This window comes from Salpingoeca rosetta, assembly GCF_000188695.1.
Source record: "Salpingoeca rosetta unplaced genomic scaffold supercont1.22, whole genome shotgun sequence".
NCBI classification, from domain to species: domain Eukaryota; class Choanoflagellata; order Craspedida; family Salpingoecidae; genus Salpingoeca; species Salpingoeca rosetta.
The window spans coordinates 2617-17636 of record NW_004754912.1 but is presented as its reverse complement, the minus strand read 5'-3'; the positions used below and the strand labels follow the sequence as shown (position 1 = coordinate 17636).

General features: G+C 53.7%; 2 protein-coding genes and 2 non-coding genes across 4 annotated transcripts in view; 3 read left to right on the top strand and 1 right to left on the bottom strand.

The window, feature by feature from the left end:
• Positions 1 to 770, top strand: part of PTSG_07269 (uncharacterized protein) — a gene marked incomplete at its 5' end in the record, with an annotated part of 6898 nt that extends 6128 nt beyond the window's left edge. The window contains 3 exons of the mRNA XM_004990711.1: positions 56 to 167; positions 307 to 361; positions 569 to 770. Coding sequence (XP_004990768.1) covers positions 56 to 167; positions 307 to 361; positions 569 to 701 — 300 coding nt within the window. The 3' untranslated portion in view covers positions 702 to 770. The remainder of the gene's footprint in view (positions 1 to 55; positions 168 to 306; positions 362 to 568) is intronic.
• A 419-nt stretch (positions 771 to 1189) lies between these two features.
• Positions 1190 to 1303, bottom strand: PTSG_20023. The gene has a single exon (XR_001137160.1). It is a non-coding gene; the product is annotated as a 5S ribosomal RNA (ribosomal RNA).
• Positions 1304 to 4185: 2882 nt separating this feature from the next.
• Positions 4186 to 6977, top strand: PTSG_07268 (uncharacterized protein; the record flags this gene model as incomplete). The annotated part of the gene is made up of 7 exons (XM_004990710.1): positions 4186 to 4266; positions 4447 to 4556; positions 4847 to 4970; positions 5179 to 5230; positions 5469 to 5588; positions 6477 to 6532; positions 6751 to 6977. 7 exons carry the CDS (start codon positions 4186 to 4188, stop codon positions 6943 to 6945), a joined length of 738 nt encoding a protein of 245 aa, XP_004990767.1. The 3' UTR covers positions 6946 to 6977.
• A 7256-nt stretch (positions 6978 to 14233) lies between these two features.
• On the top strand, positions 14234 to 15020 carry PTSG_20022 (the record flags this gene model as incomplete). Its single annotated transcript, XR_001137159.1, has 1 exon — positions 14234 to 15020. It is a non-coding gene; the product is annotated as an 18S ribosomal RNA (ribosomal RNA).

Below are 15020 nucleotides of genomic sequence, written 5' to 3'. Positions count from 1 at the left end.
CACACACACACACACACACACACACACACACACACACACACACATCTGTGTTCAGCTCCCGAGGATCCTGCGGTCGATCCGAGATGAGGTGGTGGAGATGATGCAGAGACGCGTTGTGTTTGTGTTTGAGGAGTTCTTCAAGTCCCTCTCCACCCAAGTGCACACAGGTGAGGGAGTGAGTCATTGGGACAGGGAGTTCTGGAGTGAGTGTGGCGAGGTTTGTGGTGCGTGCGTTGCTCTCTTGTTCTCGTGTCCATTCAACCACTCTCGTCATCTGCCAACTCGTGTGCTATTTGCTGCTGTCAGCGCTGGAGTCTGCCAGGATCAACCTGTTCAGTGGCGACAACGCGTGGTACCTCAAGTGAGTTGATATATATATATATATATATATGTGTGTGTGTGTGTGTGTGTGTGTGTGTGTAGTGTGTGTGTGTGTGTGTGTGTGTGTGTGTGTGTGTGTGTGTGCAGGGGATCGTGCGCAGAGGTGCGAATCAGCGCGGTCACCTCACAGCATCTCGCTGCCATCACCAACACCTTCATGCGCACACACACACGCAAATGCTCGCAGGGGAAAGATGCAAGTGGAAGGGCTGGCGTACGACACGCCCAATGAGACGCCACACGATGTGATGCAGGAGTCTGTATGGTGCAACACCCCCGCCCACCGACGAAAGGCGGCAAAGGATAATGCACCCATGTGATGTGTTTGCGTGCGACGATGAGGATGAGGAGGAGGAGGAGGAGGAGGAGGATGAGGAGAGGAGGAGGAGGAGGAGGAGGAGGAGGAGGAGGAGGAGGAGGATGTCTAACAGCGTGACCAAGATCAGCTTAGATCAGCTTTGTCACTAGTTCAATAGTTCAGCCCACCTGTTTGTGGTTCCTCTGCGTCAGTACATGGAAGTAAACGCGTTGAGATGACACGATGTCAGCCAGGCAGTGTGTGTGTGTGTGTGTGTGTGGAGCAAAGCCACGCTGCAGTCAAGCAACAAGAGAAAGAGGAGATGAGCCAACACACGCCACCACCTCGTCACCCCCAAGTCGAAGCAACTCAGCTCAGCAAGCAAACAAAGAAGAGAAGAAGTAACCCGAACCAAGCCAAGCTAAGACACGAGAAAGAGGAGACAGCAGCACAGCAGCAACCAGCGCAGCAGCAGCCACACCACCACACAGAAGAAAAAAAAAGGAAGAGAGCAACATCACCCGTGATTCCCGCCTGGTCACCCACGGCAGTACTGAACGGGCCCAAACGGGCTTAGCTTCCGCGATCGGACGAGAGCGGGCGTGATCCCGTTGGTATGAACGTTGCCGAAGGTGGAGGAAGACAAGCCATTTATCAAGGCAGAGCCAGCAAGCAAGAAGAGGAAGAGAAAAATCGCACACACACCAAAAAACCAGGAGCAGCAAGCAGAAACGAGCAAACAACCGATTCTGCTTTCCAACCAACCAACCAACCAATCCACTCGCCGTTGCTTCATTCTTCTTCTTCTGCGCAGCAGCTGGTGTGTGTGTGTGGTGGTGGTGGTGGGAATGGTGATGGTAATCATGGTCGTCGTCGTCGCTGCTGACAGGCAGGTGAGATGAGGTGAGGTGGGGTGAGGTGGGGTGAGGGAATGTGTCATTGGTTCGTGCACACACACACACACATTGGTGGTTGTGCGTGCCACGTTCCTTCCTTCCTTCCTTCCTTCCTTTCTTCCTTCCCTTCGTCGTCCTTCTCGCTGACGCATTCACACACACACGCACACACACACATGTGCAGGGAGGGTGTGCGCACCGTCTCTCCCCTTTCTCCCATCCATCCATCCTTCCTTCCTTCCACCGTTGTGCATTTCCTTCTCCTGTGATGAACCACGCACAGCCAACCAACCAACCAACCAACGACCACATGAACGACCCATCCATCGACAGGTGAGACTTTTTCCTCCCACTCCGTGCTCCTCTTCCCCTTCTTCTCCTTGCACACTGCGCACAGCAACAACAACCACCACCATCAACAACAACAACACAGCGTACGCTGTCATCGTGCACACACACACACAGGTAGACCACCATCCATCCATTCATGCACGGGTGGTTGGATCACATACCAACACACACCACTGCGTATGGCACTCACAAATGCACACACGCACACACACGCACACTCGCTCACCGTTGTGTGGTGCCAGAACAACTGCCATCAGCCACCGTCATGCAGCGGCCACCTTGAGAATGGATCATGCAGCCTCTTCACCAGTGAGCAGCACACACATGAGAAAGAGGGGGAAATGACATCAACCAACATCGCAGCCAATGTGTGTGTGTGTGTGTGTGTGTGTGTGCACGGGGTTGCGTTTCTGCTCATCCTCCTTCTCCTCCTTCTTTCTTCTCCTCCCTGTGACATGCTGCTGCTGTTGTTGTTGCTTGCTTGTTTGTTTGTGGTGCGTGCAGATGAATGTATTCCATCATCATCATCATCATCATCATCATCATCAGCAGCAGCAGCAGGTGCTGGCTGATGCGTGAGGCAGTGGGCAACTCCCACCCCAACCAACCAACCAACAAATGACTGCGTGCTGACGGATGAATGGTGATCGCACCACTGCATCACCCAGACAGGTGTGTGTGTGTGTGTGTGTGTGTGTGTGTGTGTGTGTGTGTGTGTGTCAGTGGGTGTGTCGACGTGCATGTTCTCTTCTCCACCCTCCCACACGCCATCATCGCCACCTCCTCATTTTCTCGTGTGAGTTTGCTCACATTCTTCCCTTCCCACCCTCAACACCAACACCACCTTCCACACTTGTTTCTCCTTCCTTCTGCTGTTGCTGCAGCCCCACAGAGGGCCCTTGAGCCGGCAGCTGTCCTCCCCCTCCACCAACCACCACTGCTCTGGTGGGATGAACAGACGGGCGCTGCCATGTGATGACCATCCAGCCACGCTTGTGCGATTGCGGAAGCAGCAGCAGCAACTCACACCACAAACAAGCAAGCGATGAGCAACGTGAGTGCGTCACTGCACATGCATGCGTGTGTATGCTGCGCACAACACCAGTGTGCGTGTTTTGTGGTCGCTGTCTCTGCTGCTCCTGTCTCCCCTTGTTGTCCCACATCAATGTGTGCATGTGTGTCGTGCGGCTGCATGTTTTGCTTTGCTTGATGTGCTGTCTCTCTCTTCGTTCTCGCACAACTGCCGGCACACCTGCACATTCTCCACCTTGCAGTCACTGCTCGTCTTTCCCGCTCTTTCTCGCCCTCCCTGATGGCCATCACACCAACAACAACAGCAGCCAGCACACCCACCACCGCCGATGCAGCAGCAGCAGAGAATGCACCACCACCACCATCACTTGCTGCTGAACACATCCCCCAACCAACCAACCCATCGCCCGCTGCTGCTGGCGGAAGCTGGCTGTTTGCAGCTGGGAACAGGTGGCGACAGCACAAGTTGCATTTTCGGTTGGCAGCAGCAGCAGTGGTGAGGGCGAGAAGAGAGGGAAAGGAGAGGAGATGTGTGTTGGATGGATGGATGGATGGATGGGATGGGGGATGCTGGGTGAGTGTGGTGTGGTGTGGTGTGGCTGGCTGGTGACAGAGGACGGTGGTGGTGGTGGTGTGAGGAAGAGGGATGGATGGATGGGTGGATGGGGTGCAGCATCTTGTTCCTTCCCTTTTGTTTTCTGTTTTCTCCCTCTACTCTTTCTTCTTCACACACACATGCACGCAAAGCATCACCAGTAGCAGCAGCAGTGTGACTGCGCACACATCAATGCTTTCTCTTCCCTCCCACTCACTCACTCACCATGCTGGTGCTCGCACACAACCACATTTACAGGTGATGCACACGCACAAGCAGGATGAGGGAAATGTCGAGGATACTTGTCACGCGTACCAGCTGCACTCGCCTCACACATGGTATGTGGGTGGTGATGAGTGGTTGGCTGGTTGGTTGTGTGATGGGATGTGGTGAAGTGAACAAGGGAAGAGGGTTGATGGGGGATGATGATCACACACACACACGCACACACACACACACACACACGTGGTGCGTGTGATGTCAATCACTCGTTCTGCTATGCTGACGTGATGGCTTGCTCTGTGCTTGTTGTGTTGTGTCCCCATCCACGTTCCCTGCAACCACACACATGCACATAAGCACAGGTGGTGAGGTACCAGCACACATCAGGATGTTGATGGAAGCGGGCTCGCATGCCGACTGCTGCTGCTGCAACTTCCCCGATTCGGCTGCCGCTGCTGTGTTCATGCAGTGTTCCCACATGCGTGAGCAAGGTGAGCCCATCATGGATGCATTGGTTGGCACATGGTGCGTGGCGTTGCTGTTGTTGCTGTGGGTGTTTGGTGTTACTGTTGCTGTGCTTCGTGCACCAGTGTAGCTGTGCAGCTCACATGCCATGTGTGTGTGTATGTGTGTCGGTATGCAGGGGGGGGACTGCTTGAGGATCGTTGGAGGATGGTTGGCGGTGCACGCACATGATGGGTTGGAAGGAGCAGCTGTGGACACACACGTCCATGGTCATGTTGGGCACATCGAACCACAGCGAGCAGTTCATGGCAGGTGTGTGTGTCTGTCTGTGTGTCTGTGTGTGTGTGTGTGTGTGTGTGTGTGTGTGTGTGTGTGTCTCGTGGGGCGAGGAGGAGGAAAGCAGAGGAGGGAGCAGGAAGGTGAACACGCCTGCTGTGCTCACATGCCATACCTGTGTGTTGTGTGTGATGATGTTGTCGTTGTGTCTTGTCGTTGTGTGTTGGTTGCATGCGCACCAGGGCCACATCAGAGGAGGGGGAAGTAGCCGCCATGAACGACCCCATCATCATCATCAACCTTCCCCCATTTATCTCTCTTCCACCTCAGCTCCGCTGTCACCATCATCACCATCATCGCCATCGACTGCACAGCCGCCATCACACGCCGGCCGACACCAGCTCCAATCTGGCGTGAGGCAGACATTGCACATGTCAGTCGCTCTGACGAAGAGGTGAGCAATGTGCGTGTGTGTGCATGCTGGTGGTGGTGTATGGGGACAACATGTGTGCGTGCATGTGGTTGTGTGTTAATGCGGATGGTTGGATGGGGCTGGCGTGTGGCTGATGATGCTTCGCTGTCGACCTCACCACCCACATTCTCCTCTTCTTGTGTCTGTCACACACGATTCACAGCGCACACACACGTTTCACAGCGTTGAGGAGGCGCATGAAGCGGTGGAACCAACGACGATGACGATGACGAGTGATGGAGGTGAGTGTGTGTGTGTGTGTTGGTTGACACGCTGTGTTCTTTTCTTCGCTTCCCTCTTTCCTTGTCTGTTCTGTCCACTCATCTCATGTGTCTCTTCTTCTTCTCCCCCTTTTCGATTGATTTGAACACAGGGTCATGCATCTCGCTTCCATCCAACCGACCAGCCAAGCAGCCGAGCGAGCAAGCAAAGGACACGGCGTGGCAAGGGGCCGTTTGTTTTCACCGTTTTCACCAGCAGCAACAACAGCTGATGTGTGGCTGCATTTGGATGAACGGGCCCTCTGTATCTTGTCCATCTCCTCCTCGTCGTCGCCGTCATTGGTCCCCAACAGCAGCGGCAGCGGCCATGGACGTGGAGGTGAGATGAATGGTTGTGGTGGTGATGTGGGTGGTGTGTGATGTGTTGGGTGTGAACAACAGCATGTATATGTGTGTGATTGTGAATTGCTGGTTGGATGTCGTTGTTGGGTCTGCTGGCGCTGGCAATGGGTGTTGATGTCGTTGACAGCCCGATTCTGTGACAACTCACCTCTTTCTTCACACGCACACGTACAGGGTGTGATGTGCGTCGATGTGCTGTTGCCTTGCGTGACGACGATGATGATGGTGGTGAGTGGTTTGTGGTGGATGTACACGGCGCACGCACACGCATGTGCAGATGTGCTGCTTGTGGTGGTGGTGGTGGTGGTGGTGGTGTGTATCTGTGTGTGGGGTGTGACATGTGCGTGCACAGGTGATGATGTGGGTGATGCGAATGTGGCAGAGGAGGTGGATGTGGTTTGTTTCTGCCATGCTGGCTCACTTCGTCGTGTCATTCTTGCTGATTTTGATTGTTTGTGCTTGCGCATGTGTACATGTGTGTGATTTGCACAGGACGGTGGCCGATCTCTTCCCAAGCCCTCATGACATGAGCAGGGCGATACACGCACACACACAACCGCGCGAGAAAAGAAGACACAAGGTGAGACGCTGCCGCTGTGTGTGTGTGTGTGTGTGTGTGTGGATGGGGTGGTAGTACACATTCACACGCACGCACGCACGCACACACACAAACGCATGTATCAATACACCAGAGCAGTCATTGGCTGTGGGGTGGTTGCACTGACGTGTGTCGCACATGAACCAATCCCACAACTCATTGTGTGTGTGTGTGTGTGTGCGTGGCTGCAGGCGGATGTGTGCGGGTTTCCCCAACCGAATTTCCCTTGCCTTTCCCAACCAATCGCCTTCGCTCTGTCATCGTCAGCCTTCCCCATGCGATGTGCACCTGCTGAGGCGTGCTCGAGACAGCCGCCAACACAGGTAATGCAGCAGTGGTGGATGTGATATTTTGTGCTTGCTTCCCGTGTTTGCCTGCTTGCTTGTTGGGTGCTTGCTTCGTTGTTCTTGTGTGTAGGTGATGCACCCCGCCCACATCATGCTGCATATTCTCATGCGTGGTCCCTTGTGTTCCTCCTTGTTGTCCTCACCATCACCGGTCGTTGTTGTTCGTCTCTGGTTGGTTTCTCCTTGCCTCACAGGCAGGCAGGCAGGCTAGCTCGCTGCTGCTGCTGGTGACTGCTGTGATGATGGCCGTGCGTGCATGTGCGCTGTGCGCCGTGTTTGGGGCTGCACCGATGAAGACAAGGAAGGACACGACCCGTGCCCACCACTTTTCCCCTGTCATCTCTTCTTTCTGCTCCATCAGCGATGACGATGGTGGCCGTGGCATGTGATTGCGGTTCCCTTTTTCTGGTTTCGCTGTGGCACATTGGCTGACTGGCTGGCTGCATCAAGCACAGGTGAGGATGATCGTTGGCGGTGGGTTGGTTGGTTGGTGGGCTGTGTTGTGTCGAGTGATGGGAAGCAGGTGGAGGAGGAAGTAACACGGCGATGGTGGTGATGGTGGTGGTGATGGTGCGACGTGAGCGTGCAGAGCGAAAGGAGGGAGAGGGAAGGGGAGTGATAGGAGGGCGATGAGGTCGGTTAGGGGATGGGGTGCGTGTGCACGTGCGCGTGAATCGTGCGGTGGTGGTATCACATGACGATGACACACACATATCAGCGGCTCATTCCTTTTCCTTGCACCTGTGCGATTGTGATTGTGTGATTGTGATGATGACTGCAGCAGGCAACACACGGCGGTGGATGCTGGATTGGATTGGCTGGGGTTGACTGGCCGTCGTGTCGTGTCGCCCATTTCTCTCTCTTCGTTGTTCATCTAACTGGGAACACACGCAACGATGTGTGCGTTTGTGCCTGTACGTGTGTGTGCGTCGCCATCGACCACGCCGACAGCAACACGATGCACGAGGTGAGAACACGCAATGGTGTGTGTGTTTGGTGGAAGGGGTTGAGGGAAGTGGGAGGAAGGCGTTCATCATGGCCATCATCACCACCACGGTTGTGTATCTGGCCATGTGACCGTGCATTTGGGGGATTGAGATCGGGAGAGATGTTGTCGTTGTAATGCTTGTGGTGGTTGTGTTTTGCATTGCTGTGTATGGGTGTGCATGGTGGTGTACCGTCTCACTCTGCAATGCCATGTCTGACTGCGTGTGTGTGTGTGTGTGCGTGCGCGTGTGCGCATATGTCAAGCAGATGCGTTGATCGACGACGAGGTGAGGGTGTGTGTGTGATTGTGGTTGACCTTTGTGTGCTTGTGCCATCACACACACACAACCAAGCACATCATCATCACCACCGCCCCATGTGTTGTTGTTGTCCACTCATGCATGGCATGCTCACATCCACCCCTCCCCTTTGCTTCTCCTCTTCCTTCTCTCTGCTGCTGCCACCCCTTCCACTGTTTCCCTCCAACCCCTTTTTCACACACACAGAGGAACCCATCTGCATCCAAGACACACCCACATCCACACGCATGCCACGCCATTGCGAGCTGTGCCACCTCAAGCAACACAACTCAACCCAGGCCAAGAAAAGGAAGGAGGGAAGCAAGGACAGAAGACGTGAGGCTCCCAACGGATGTGTGTGCGTGTGCATGTTGATGGACGGTGTTCTCCTTCCCCCCCCATCGCCTCGCCTCTTGCTTTCATGGCGATCTGGCTGGGTGGCTGTTGCCTTGTTTGTTTTCTCTTCCAGCCCTTTGTGGCTGTTGGTTGTCTGTTGTGACTGTGAGAAGGAGGAGGGGGAGGAGGAGGAAGAGAGAAGAGGGTGTGCGTGTGTGTGTGTTTGTGTCTTCTTCTTTTCCATCAACCCTTTCTTCTCCCCTTCTCTTCTTCCCTCCTCAGCCTGCTTGCAAGGCCTGTGAACCTGCGTTGCATTCACACACAGTGCTGTTCCCCTTCTCTCCTTCTTCTTCTTGTCTCATTGAAACCAACCAACCAACCAACCAAGCAAAACAAAAAAGCAAACAGCAGTTGCCACACAAACGCAGCAGTGGGCGATTATTTGTGGCATCTTCCACCAATCGCCCAAACACGAACCAACAAGACCAACCAACACACACAAACAAGCAACAAGCAGCAGGCGAAACGCGAATCAAGGTGCGTGTGGCTTGCGTTGTTCGTGTGCGTGGCTGGCGCAGGGTTGGTGGAGGGAGAGGGTGTGCGTTGTGACGGGCACTCACTGGCGGTCCTGTTGTGGGTGGTTTCGTTTGGTTCCATGGACTGTGTGGGGTGTGGTGGGTGATGGTGTGATGGTGAACAGGTGCAAGCAGAGAACATGCACAGCAGCGCCCACACCATGGATGTGTGCAGGGCCAAAGGCATGCAAGACGTTGCCCACGGTCGGTGAGACTGACAGATGTGCTGCACAAGCCCATGGCACGCTGGCACCGTGAGTTTGGGTGAGTTCTGTCAATTGGTTTGACTGCTGTGTGTGTGCGTGTGTTTGTATGTGTGAAAGAGGGAGAGGGGGACGTGGCTGTGGTGGGTGTTGTGATCTCACACGCACTCCCTGCTGCCGTGGATGCATTTGGCTCACGCACAGACAGAAAGGGATGATGCGCTGCATTGACCCACACACACGTGTGTGTGTTCACACACAAACACCCGCACGCTGACAGGCAATCTGATGCCTACCTCACGGTGCGTTGCACTTGCATGTGCGTGTGACTGTGACTGTGTGCATGTCGTTCATGCTGTGTCTGCTTGTGATTCACACTGTGTGTGTGTGTGTATGTGGCTGCTTGCTTCCCTCCGTCTCACACATGTGTGTATTGATGGTGACACACACACAGGCAGACAGGCAGTGAGTGAGTGTGCAGACACACATCCCCACACAGGCAGCCAAGGCAGGCAAGGCAGGGCATTCTCTTCCTTCTCTCCTCTCCTCTCCTCTCTCTGCTGTCACCGCTGCTGCTGCATGGATGGACCAGTGGATGCAAGGGGTGTTGGATGATGCTGGCTGGCTGATGTCCTTCCCTTGGTGCGTGTGTGTGCGTGTGTGTTGCGCTGCTTATGCTCTTGTTTCCCCCTGTTCGTGTCTGTTGTGCGTTGCTGCTTCTCTGTGCTTCTCTGTGCTTCTCTGTGCTTGTGTGTGTGTGTGTGTTCACCACAACCACGTCGTGTGCGCCCATCACCATCGTCTGTGCTCACGCACATCCCATCTCTCCCTTGCTTCTTCTTCTTCTTCTGCTCCCTCCCCTCTTCCCTATTTGTCATCCCCTCACACGCACATGCACACATGGACGCTTGTGCAGGGGGAAGTGCAGGCTGTTGTTGGAACCCATGGCAAGGCACGCACAATCAAGCAAGGACACGAGCAAGCATGGACACAGGACAAGCAAGCAAGACGTGGTGCTGCCATAGACCACGCACCTCGTTGGAGAAGGAGGGAAGCGTGAGCGGGTTGTGTTGCATTGTGTTGTGTGTTGTGTTGTTGTGTCGTGTTGTTGTTGACAGCGTGCACGTCTCTCTCCTTGTGTCCTTCTGCCTTCCTCCCTCCTTCCCTTTCTCTCTCTCTTCTCTCTTACCACAGCATGCACACTGCTGGTGGTGGTGTTGTTGTTATTTTGGCTGAAGGTGATGATGGCGGTAGATGGGGGAGTGAAGCAGTGCGGCGCAGCATGGAGCTGTCGCTTGTTGTGTGTGTTGTGTGTTGCTTGCAGTTGATATGGGGATGCTTTCTCGCTTATTCTTGCCACGTGTATGTGTGCGTGTATGCTTGCTGTTGTGTTGCTGAAGTGAAGTGGAAATATACAATGCAAAACGCATGTGCAGCTGTGTGTATCGTGTGATGCTGCTGCTGGTGTTGGTGGTTGCACTGCAGTAAACACAGTGTGTGTTGTTGTGATGTAAATTGGATTGGTGGTGAGCTAGGCGTGTGGCTGTGGAGCGGGTGTTGCATGCAGGTGAGGACAGCAGCAGCTGCTGCGAACGTGGGGGTGGGGGAAAGGATGAAGCGAGCGATGATGGCAGCGACTGGTGGTGGTGGTGGATGTGAACAGGGCTGATGGTGAAGAAGGCAGCAGTGTGGGCTTGATGGGTTTACGATGTGCTGTAACACATGCAGCATGAAATATGAACGAGGCAGGAAAGGCAAGGGAAGGGGAGGCAGGCTCAAGGGAAGGAGTGGCGACACAAAGTAGTGAACAAGGCCAAGGGAAGGCATGCAAGCGCATGGAAACAACAACAGCAGTGGCAAGAATTGAAACAGGACAGAGGGGGGGGGTTGGAACGCAGGTGAAATAGACAAACAAGGCTTGTGGTGACAAGGTGGTGAAGGAAAGGACGAAGAGAAGCACGAATGCATACAGCGGGTTATGTTGTGCGGTGCTGTGTTGTGTGAAATGAAGTGAAGGATGTGTGATGTTGTGTGCAGAGGTGCTGTGTGGCGGTGAGTGAATGGAAGAGAGACAAGGGTGAATAAAGCATGTGGCAACAAGTGCAAAGCAACAATGCAACACATGGAATGTGGAAGGGCAAAGGGAAGAGAGAAAGGCGCAAGTGAGTGAAGGGTGAGGCAAAGGGACAAAGCGGCACATGCATGGATGTGTGTGTTGTGTTTTGGGTTGTGTTGTGTTGTGGAGGTGGAGCAAAGGAAGCAGAAGCAGAAATATTGCAAGCAGTAGCACGCATGCGCGAAGAGAGAAGGTCAAGTGGGAAAAGGAGAAGGCGATTGCAGCGAGCTTCTTACACACCTGATCATATCGCTGCTGGAGGCGAGAGAGAGGATGCGCAGGTGATGTTGGAGAGTAAATCCAAGAAGCGAGGCGTTGCTGCTGAGTGAAGTGGAGTGGAGTGAAGTTGTGAGGGGGTGACAGAGCGTTGTGTGAGTGATGGTGTGGATTGATGAGGGGTCGATTGCAGGTGCGTGCAGGCATGGTGGGTGATGCAGTGGCGCAGTGGCGAGTGAGTGGAGGAGTGTTGTGAAGTGAACAAGGCAGAAGCAAGAGGCATTGTGGGTGCTTGCAAGCAACACGCACAGAGCAAGCAAGCGTACGCACGAGGTGTCTGCGGCGAGTAGACGGATGTGGTGGAGTGACTCAAATGCAAGCAGGAGAAGTTGTGAGTGCTTGCGAGTGAGTAGAGGGATGTAGTGGAGTGAATCCAATGGAAGTAGGGGAAGCTACCAATGCTTGCGAGTAACACAGCAACAGTGCACAATCGCATGCAAATGTATCTGCAGTGAGCAGAGGGACTGTAGTGGAGTGGATTCAATGCAAGCAGGAGAAGTTGTGAGTGGTTGCGAGTGAGTAGAGGGATGATATGGAGTGAATTCAAATGCAAGCAGGATAAGTTGTGAGTGTTTGCAAGCGAGTAGAGGGATGTAGTAGAGTTAATCCAATCCATGTAGGAGAAGCTACCAATGTTTGCGAGCAACGCAGCAGCACTGCGCAATCGCATGCAAGTGTGTCTGCAGTGAGTAAACGGATCGTGGTGCAGTGAATCTCATGCAAGCAGGAGAAGTTGTGAGTGCTTGCAAACACAGCAGCAGTGTGCAATCGCATGCAAGTGTGTCTGCAGTGAGCAGAGGATTGCTACTCATCCAATCCACTTTAATCAGAAACACGTTCCCGTGCCTGCAGGCAACATCTATACACAAACGCATGCACACACACACGTGCACACGCGTCCCTTGCGCTGCCCCTCGTCGTTCTCTGCCTGCTTGCTTGTCTCTTGTACAATCACATGGAAACGAATCCATCCTCGCTGCTCTACTCCTCAGTTCCTCCGCTTTGCTCCTCCTTGCTTCAGCGATGCGTGCCTGCAGGCAAGTAGAAGTGCGCACAGCGCGGTGTGCTCGCGCGCACGTGTGCCTGTAAGCCAGCCACATGGTCTTGTCTCTGTTGCTGCAGCGCATAGCATGGTGCAATGACGTTTGCTCGCTTGCTCAGTTGATCACCGGAGTAGGGAGACTGGGTCGGTGAAGTCAAAAAGGGGGTGCAGAAAAAGTGCGATCATGTGATGAAAAAAGCCCCGAACTTGTGACGAGTAGTGTCTGAACACTGCGTCGCGATGCACCAGTGCAGCTGTGCAGCATGCAGGTGCACCGGCCCAAGCGCAAGAGCTGCATGCATTGCATGCAAGCATTGGTTGGTCACGGGCCAGGGGATTTTGGGGTGTGAGCAATGTGAAGAATCTTGATGCAGTGAAGCTGTGCATACTTGCGAGATCGAGTCACAAATCTAGATCTAGCAGAATCACTGAATCTAGATTGCGGTGCCTGCAGGCAAAGTGCACGCGGGCAAAGCAGCGATTCAAACAGCTGCCGCTCGATGGATTGGCATTCATGAGAGGAAGGATGCAAATGAGCAAGACACAAAAGGAAAAGAGAAGGCAAAGGCAAAGAGCCGCTGAGTAGAGGCGCAAGCAAGAGAGCAAGGCGAATGTCGCTGAGCAGGACTGCTTGCGGGCACGAAAAGCCGCGTCTGCGCCCTTGCAGCTACAACTTCTGTCTCTTCTTGGGTCTTGGATCTGCTATGGTCTGAGCGACCTCTCTCTTCATTTGTGTGTGATGTGTGTGTGCGATTGCAGGCAAAGCGAAGCGACACCTTTTGTGTGTTGTGAGCGATGCTTACACGAGCACACATGCGTGCACAGCACATGCAATGAGAACAGCACGGGCGCGTATTTGTGTGTGTGGTTGTTTGTGTGTGTATGATGCGCGAGCAATGTGAGGGTGTGATGAGGCACATGTGGGGAGGCGAGCAAGCGATTGCTCGTGTCTCTGTGTGTGTTCTTGTGATCACTCGCATGAGCGATCACATCTCTACTACGCAGAAGCAAAAGCAACACACGACAAGCGCTTGTGGCGAGCAACGACTGTGTTTGCGGAAAGAGGGCGAGCTGATTGTTCAGCCTCCTCTGAGTGTGACAGTGTGAAGCGCTGGTCATTTCTCTCACACGAACACGCATTGTTGGCTCTTGATTGTTCTTCTCTCCTCACAGTGATGTGACGCAGCGAGACGCAGGAAGCAAGCCTGCACGCATGGTGCATTGAGACCCGGGCACAGCGATGTGCCTGGCGCGTAGATGACGTGTGTGCGCATGAATGGGCTTGCATTTTCCTTGTGTGGTAGCTGTGTATTGGGAGAAGGGTGATGAGCCAATATGTGTTTGTGTGTGGGGGAATGGCTGGCAGTTGCTTTGCTGCACACGTGGATGTGGCACAGTGAAAAAGAAAACGTTGTCAGCTGTGTGTTGTGGGTGTGGCTGTGGTTGCCTTTGGAGGCAGACGCAGGCCGCTGTGACATGCGGGTCGATGAAGTATTGCGAGCGAGAGCAAGCAAAGCTTTGCATGGATTGCTGGTGTTGAGCCAAAAGTCTATGAAATTGAAGCAAGTTGCAAGCCGCTGGCGGAGTGACGGCAAGGCGCACATATGTGTGTTTTTCTGCTGTGATCTCTGATAGAGGGTGGGCGCCGTCTGCCGTAAAATTGGCAGGTGGCGACTGTCCTTGATGATACCAAGCTTGCGCATGCAGGAGGCAATCCCGCCGTGAGAGCGGTGTGGATTGTTCTTCTTGAGAGGGTGCCTTGAGCAACACTCTATCATGGGTGGAGGCAAACTGTGTTGTGAGCACGATGATGATGTTGGGCACGCGCACATGCGTGGATGAAGTACATTTGATGCGAAACAGTGTTGTGTGTTGTTTCGAAAGAGAGCCATGCGCACTGCATGCTGCTGATGGGCACGTGCTGCCATTGTACTTGTGTGTGCTGTGTATTGTGTTGTGTGCTGTGTGTTGTGTGAGCAACGTTGCGTTGTTTGCACGCACACATGCACATGCATGCACGCACAAACTACAATGGTGGTGCGGGTTTTGTTGGCAGAGCAGGTTGTTGTCACTGGCACTCACTGAAAACAGCACACACATTGCGTCATTGCATTGAATGTCACTGCTTCATCCACACACCTTTTTGTGTGTGTGTGTCTGGGGTTGTTGTTGTGTGCATAGCCACAAGAACAAAACCAAAAAGAAAAACAGAACGACCCGAGTGGCACGTGCAGCGATGTGCGTGTTGCTTGTGGAAGCTTCGTTTGTTGGGTGCAGGAGGAGGAGTGAGTGTACAAAACTGAGGGGAAGAAGAAGGGAAGATGCATAGCATGCAGTCATTGCACTGTTGTGTGTTTCTTCCCTCCCTTTTCGCTTTGCTTGTCTCTCGCTTATCTCTTCTGAATCCTCGACAGCCATAGCTGGGCGGCAGCTGTGGTGTGTTGTGCGTGTGTGTTGTGTGTGCATTGTGATGTGTTGTGTATTGTGTGTGCATTGTGTGTGGGCTTACAAGCTACACACATTCACACACATCCACACACATTCACGTGCATCTACATACACGCACATCAAATACACACCACAACTGCCACTGCCGCTTCTATGGAGAGATAACTGGTCGATCCTGCCAG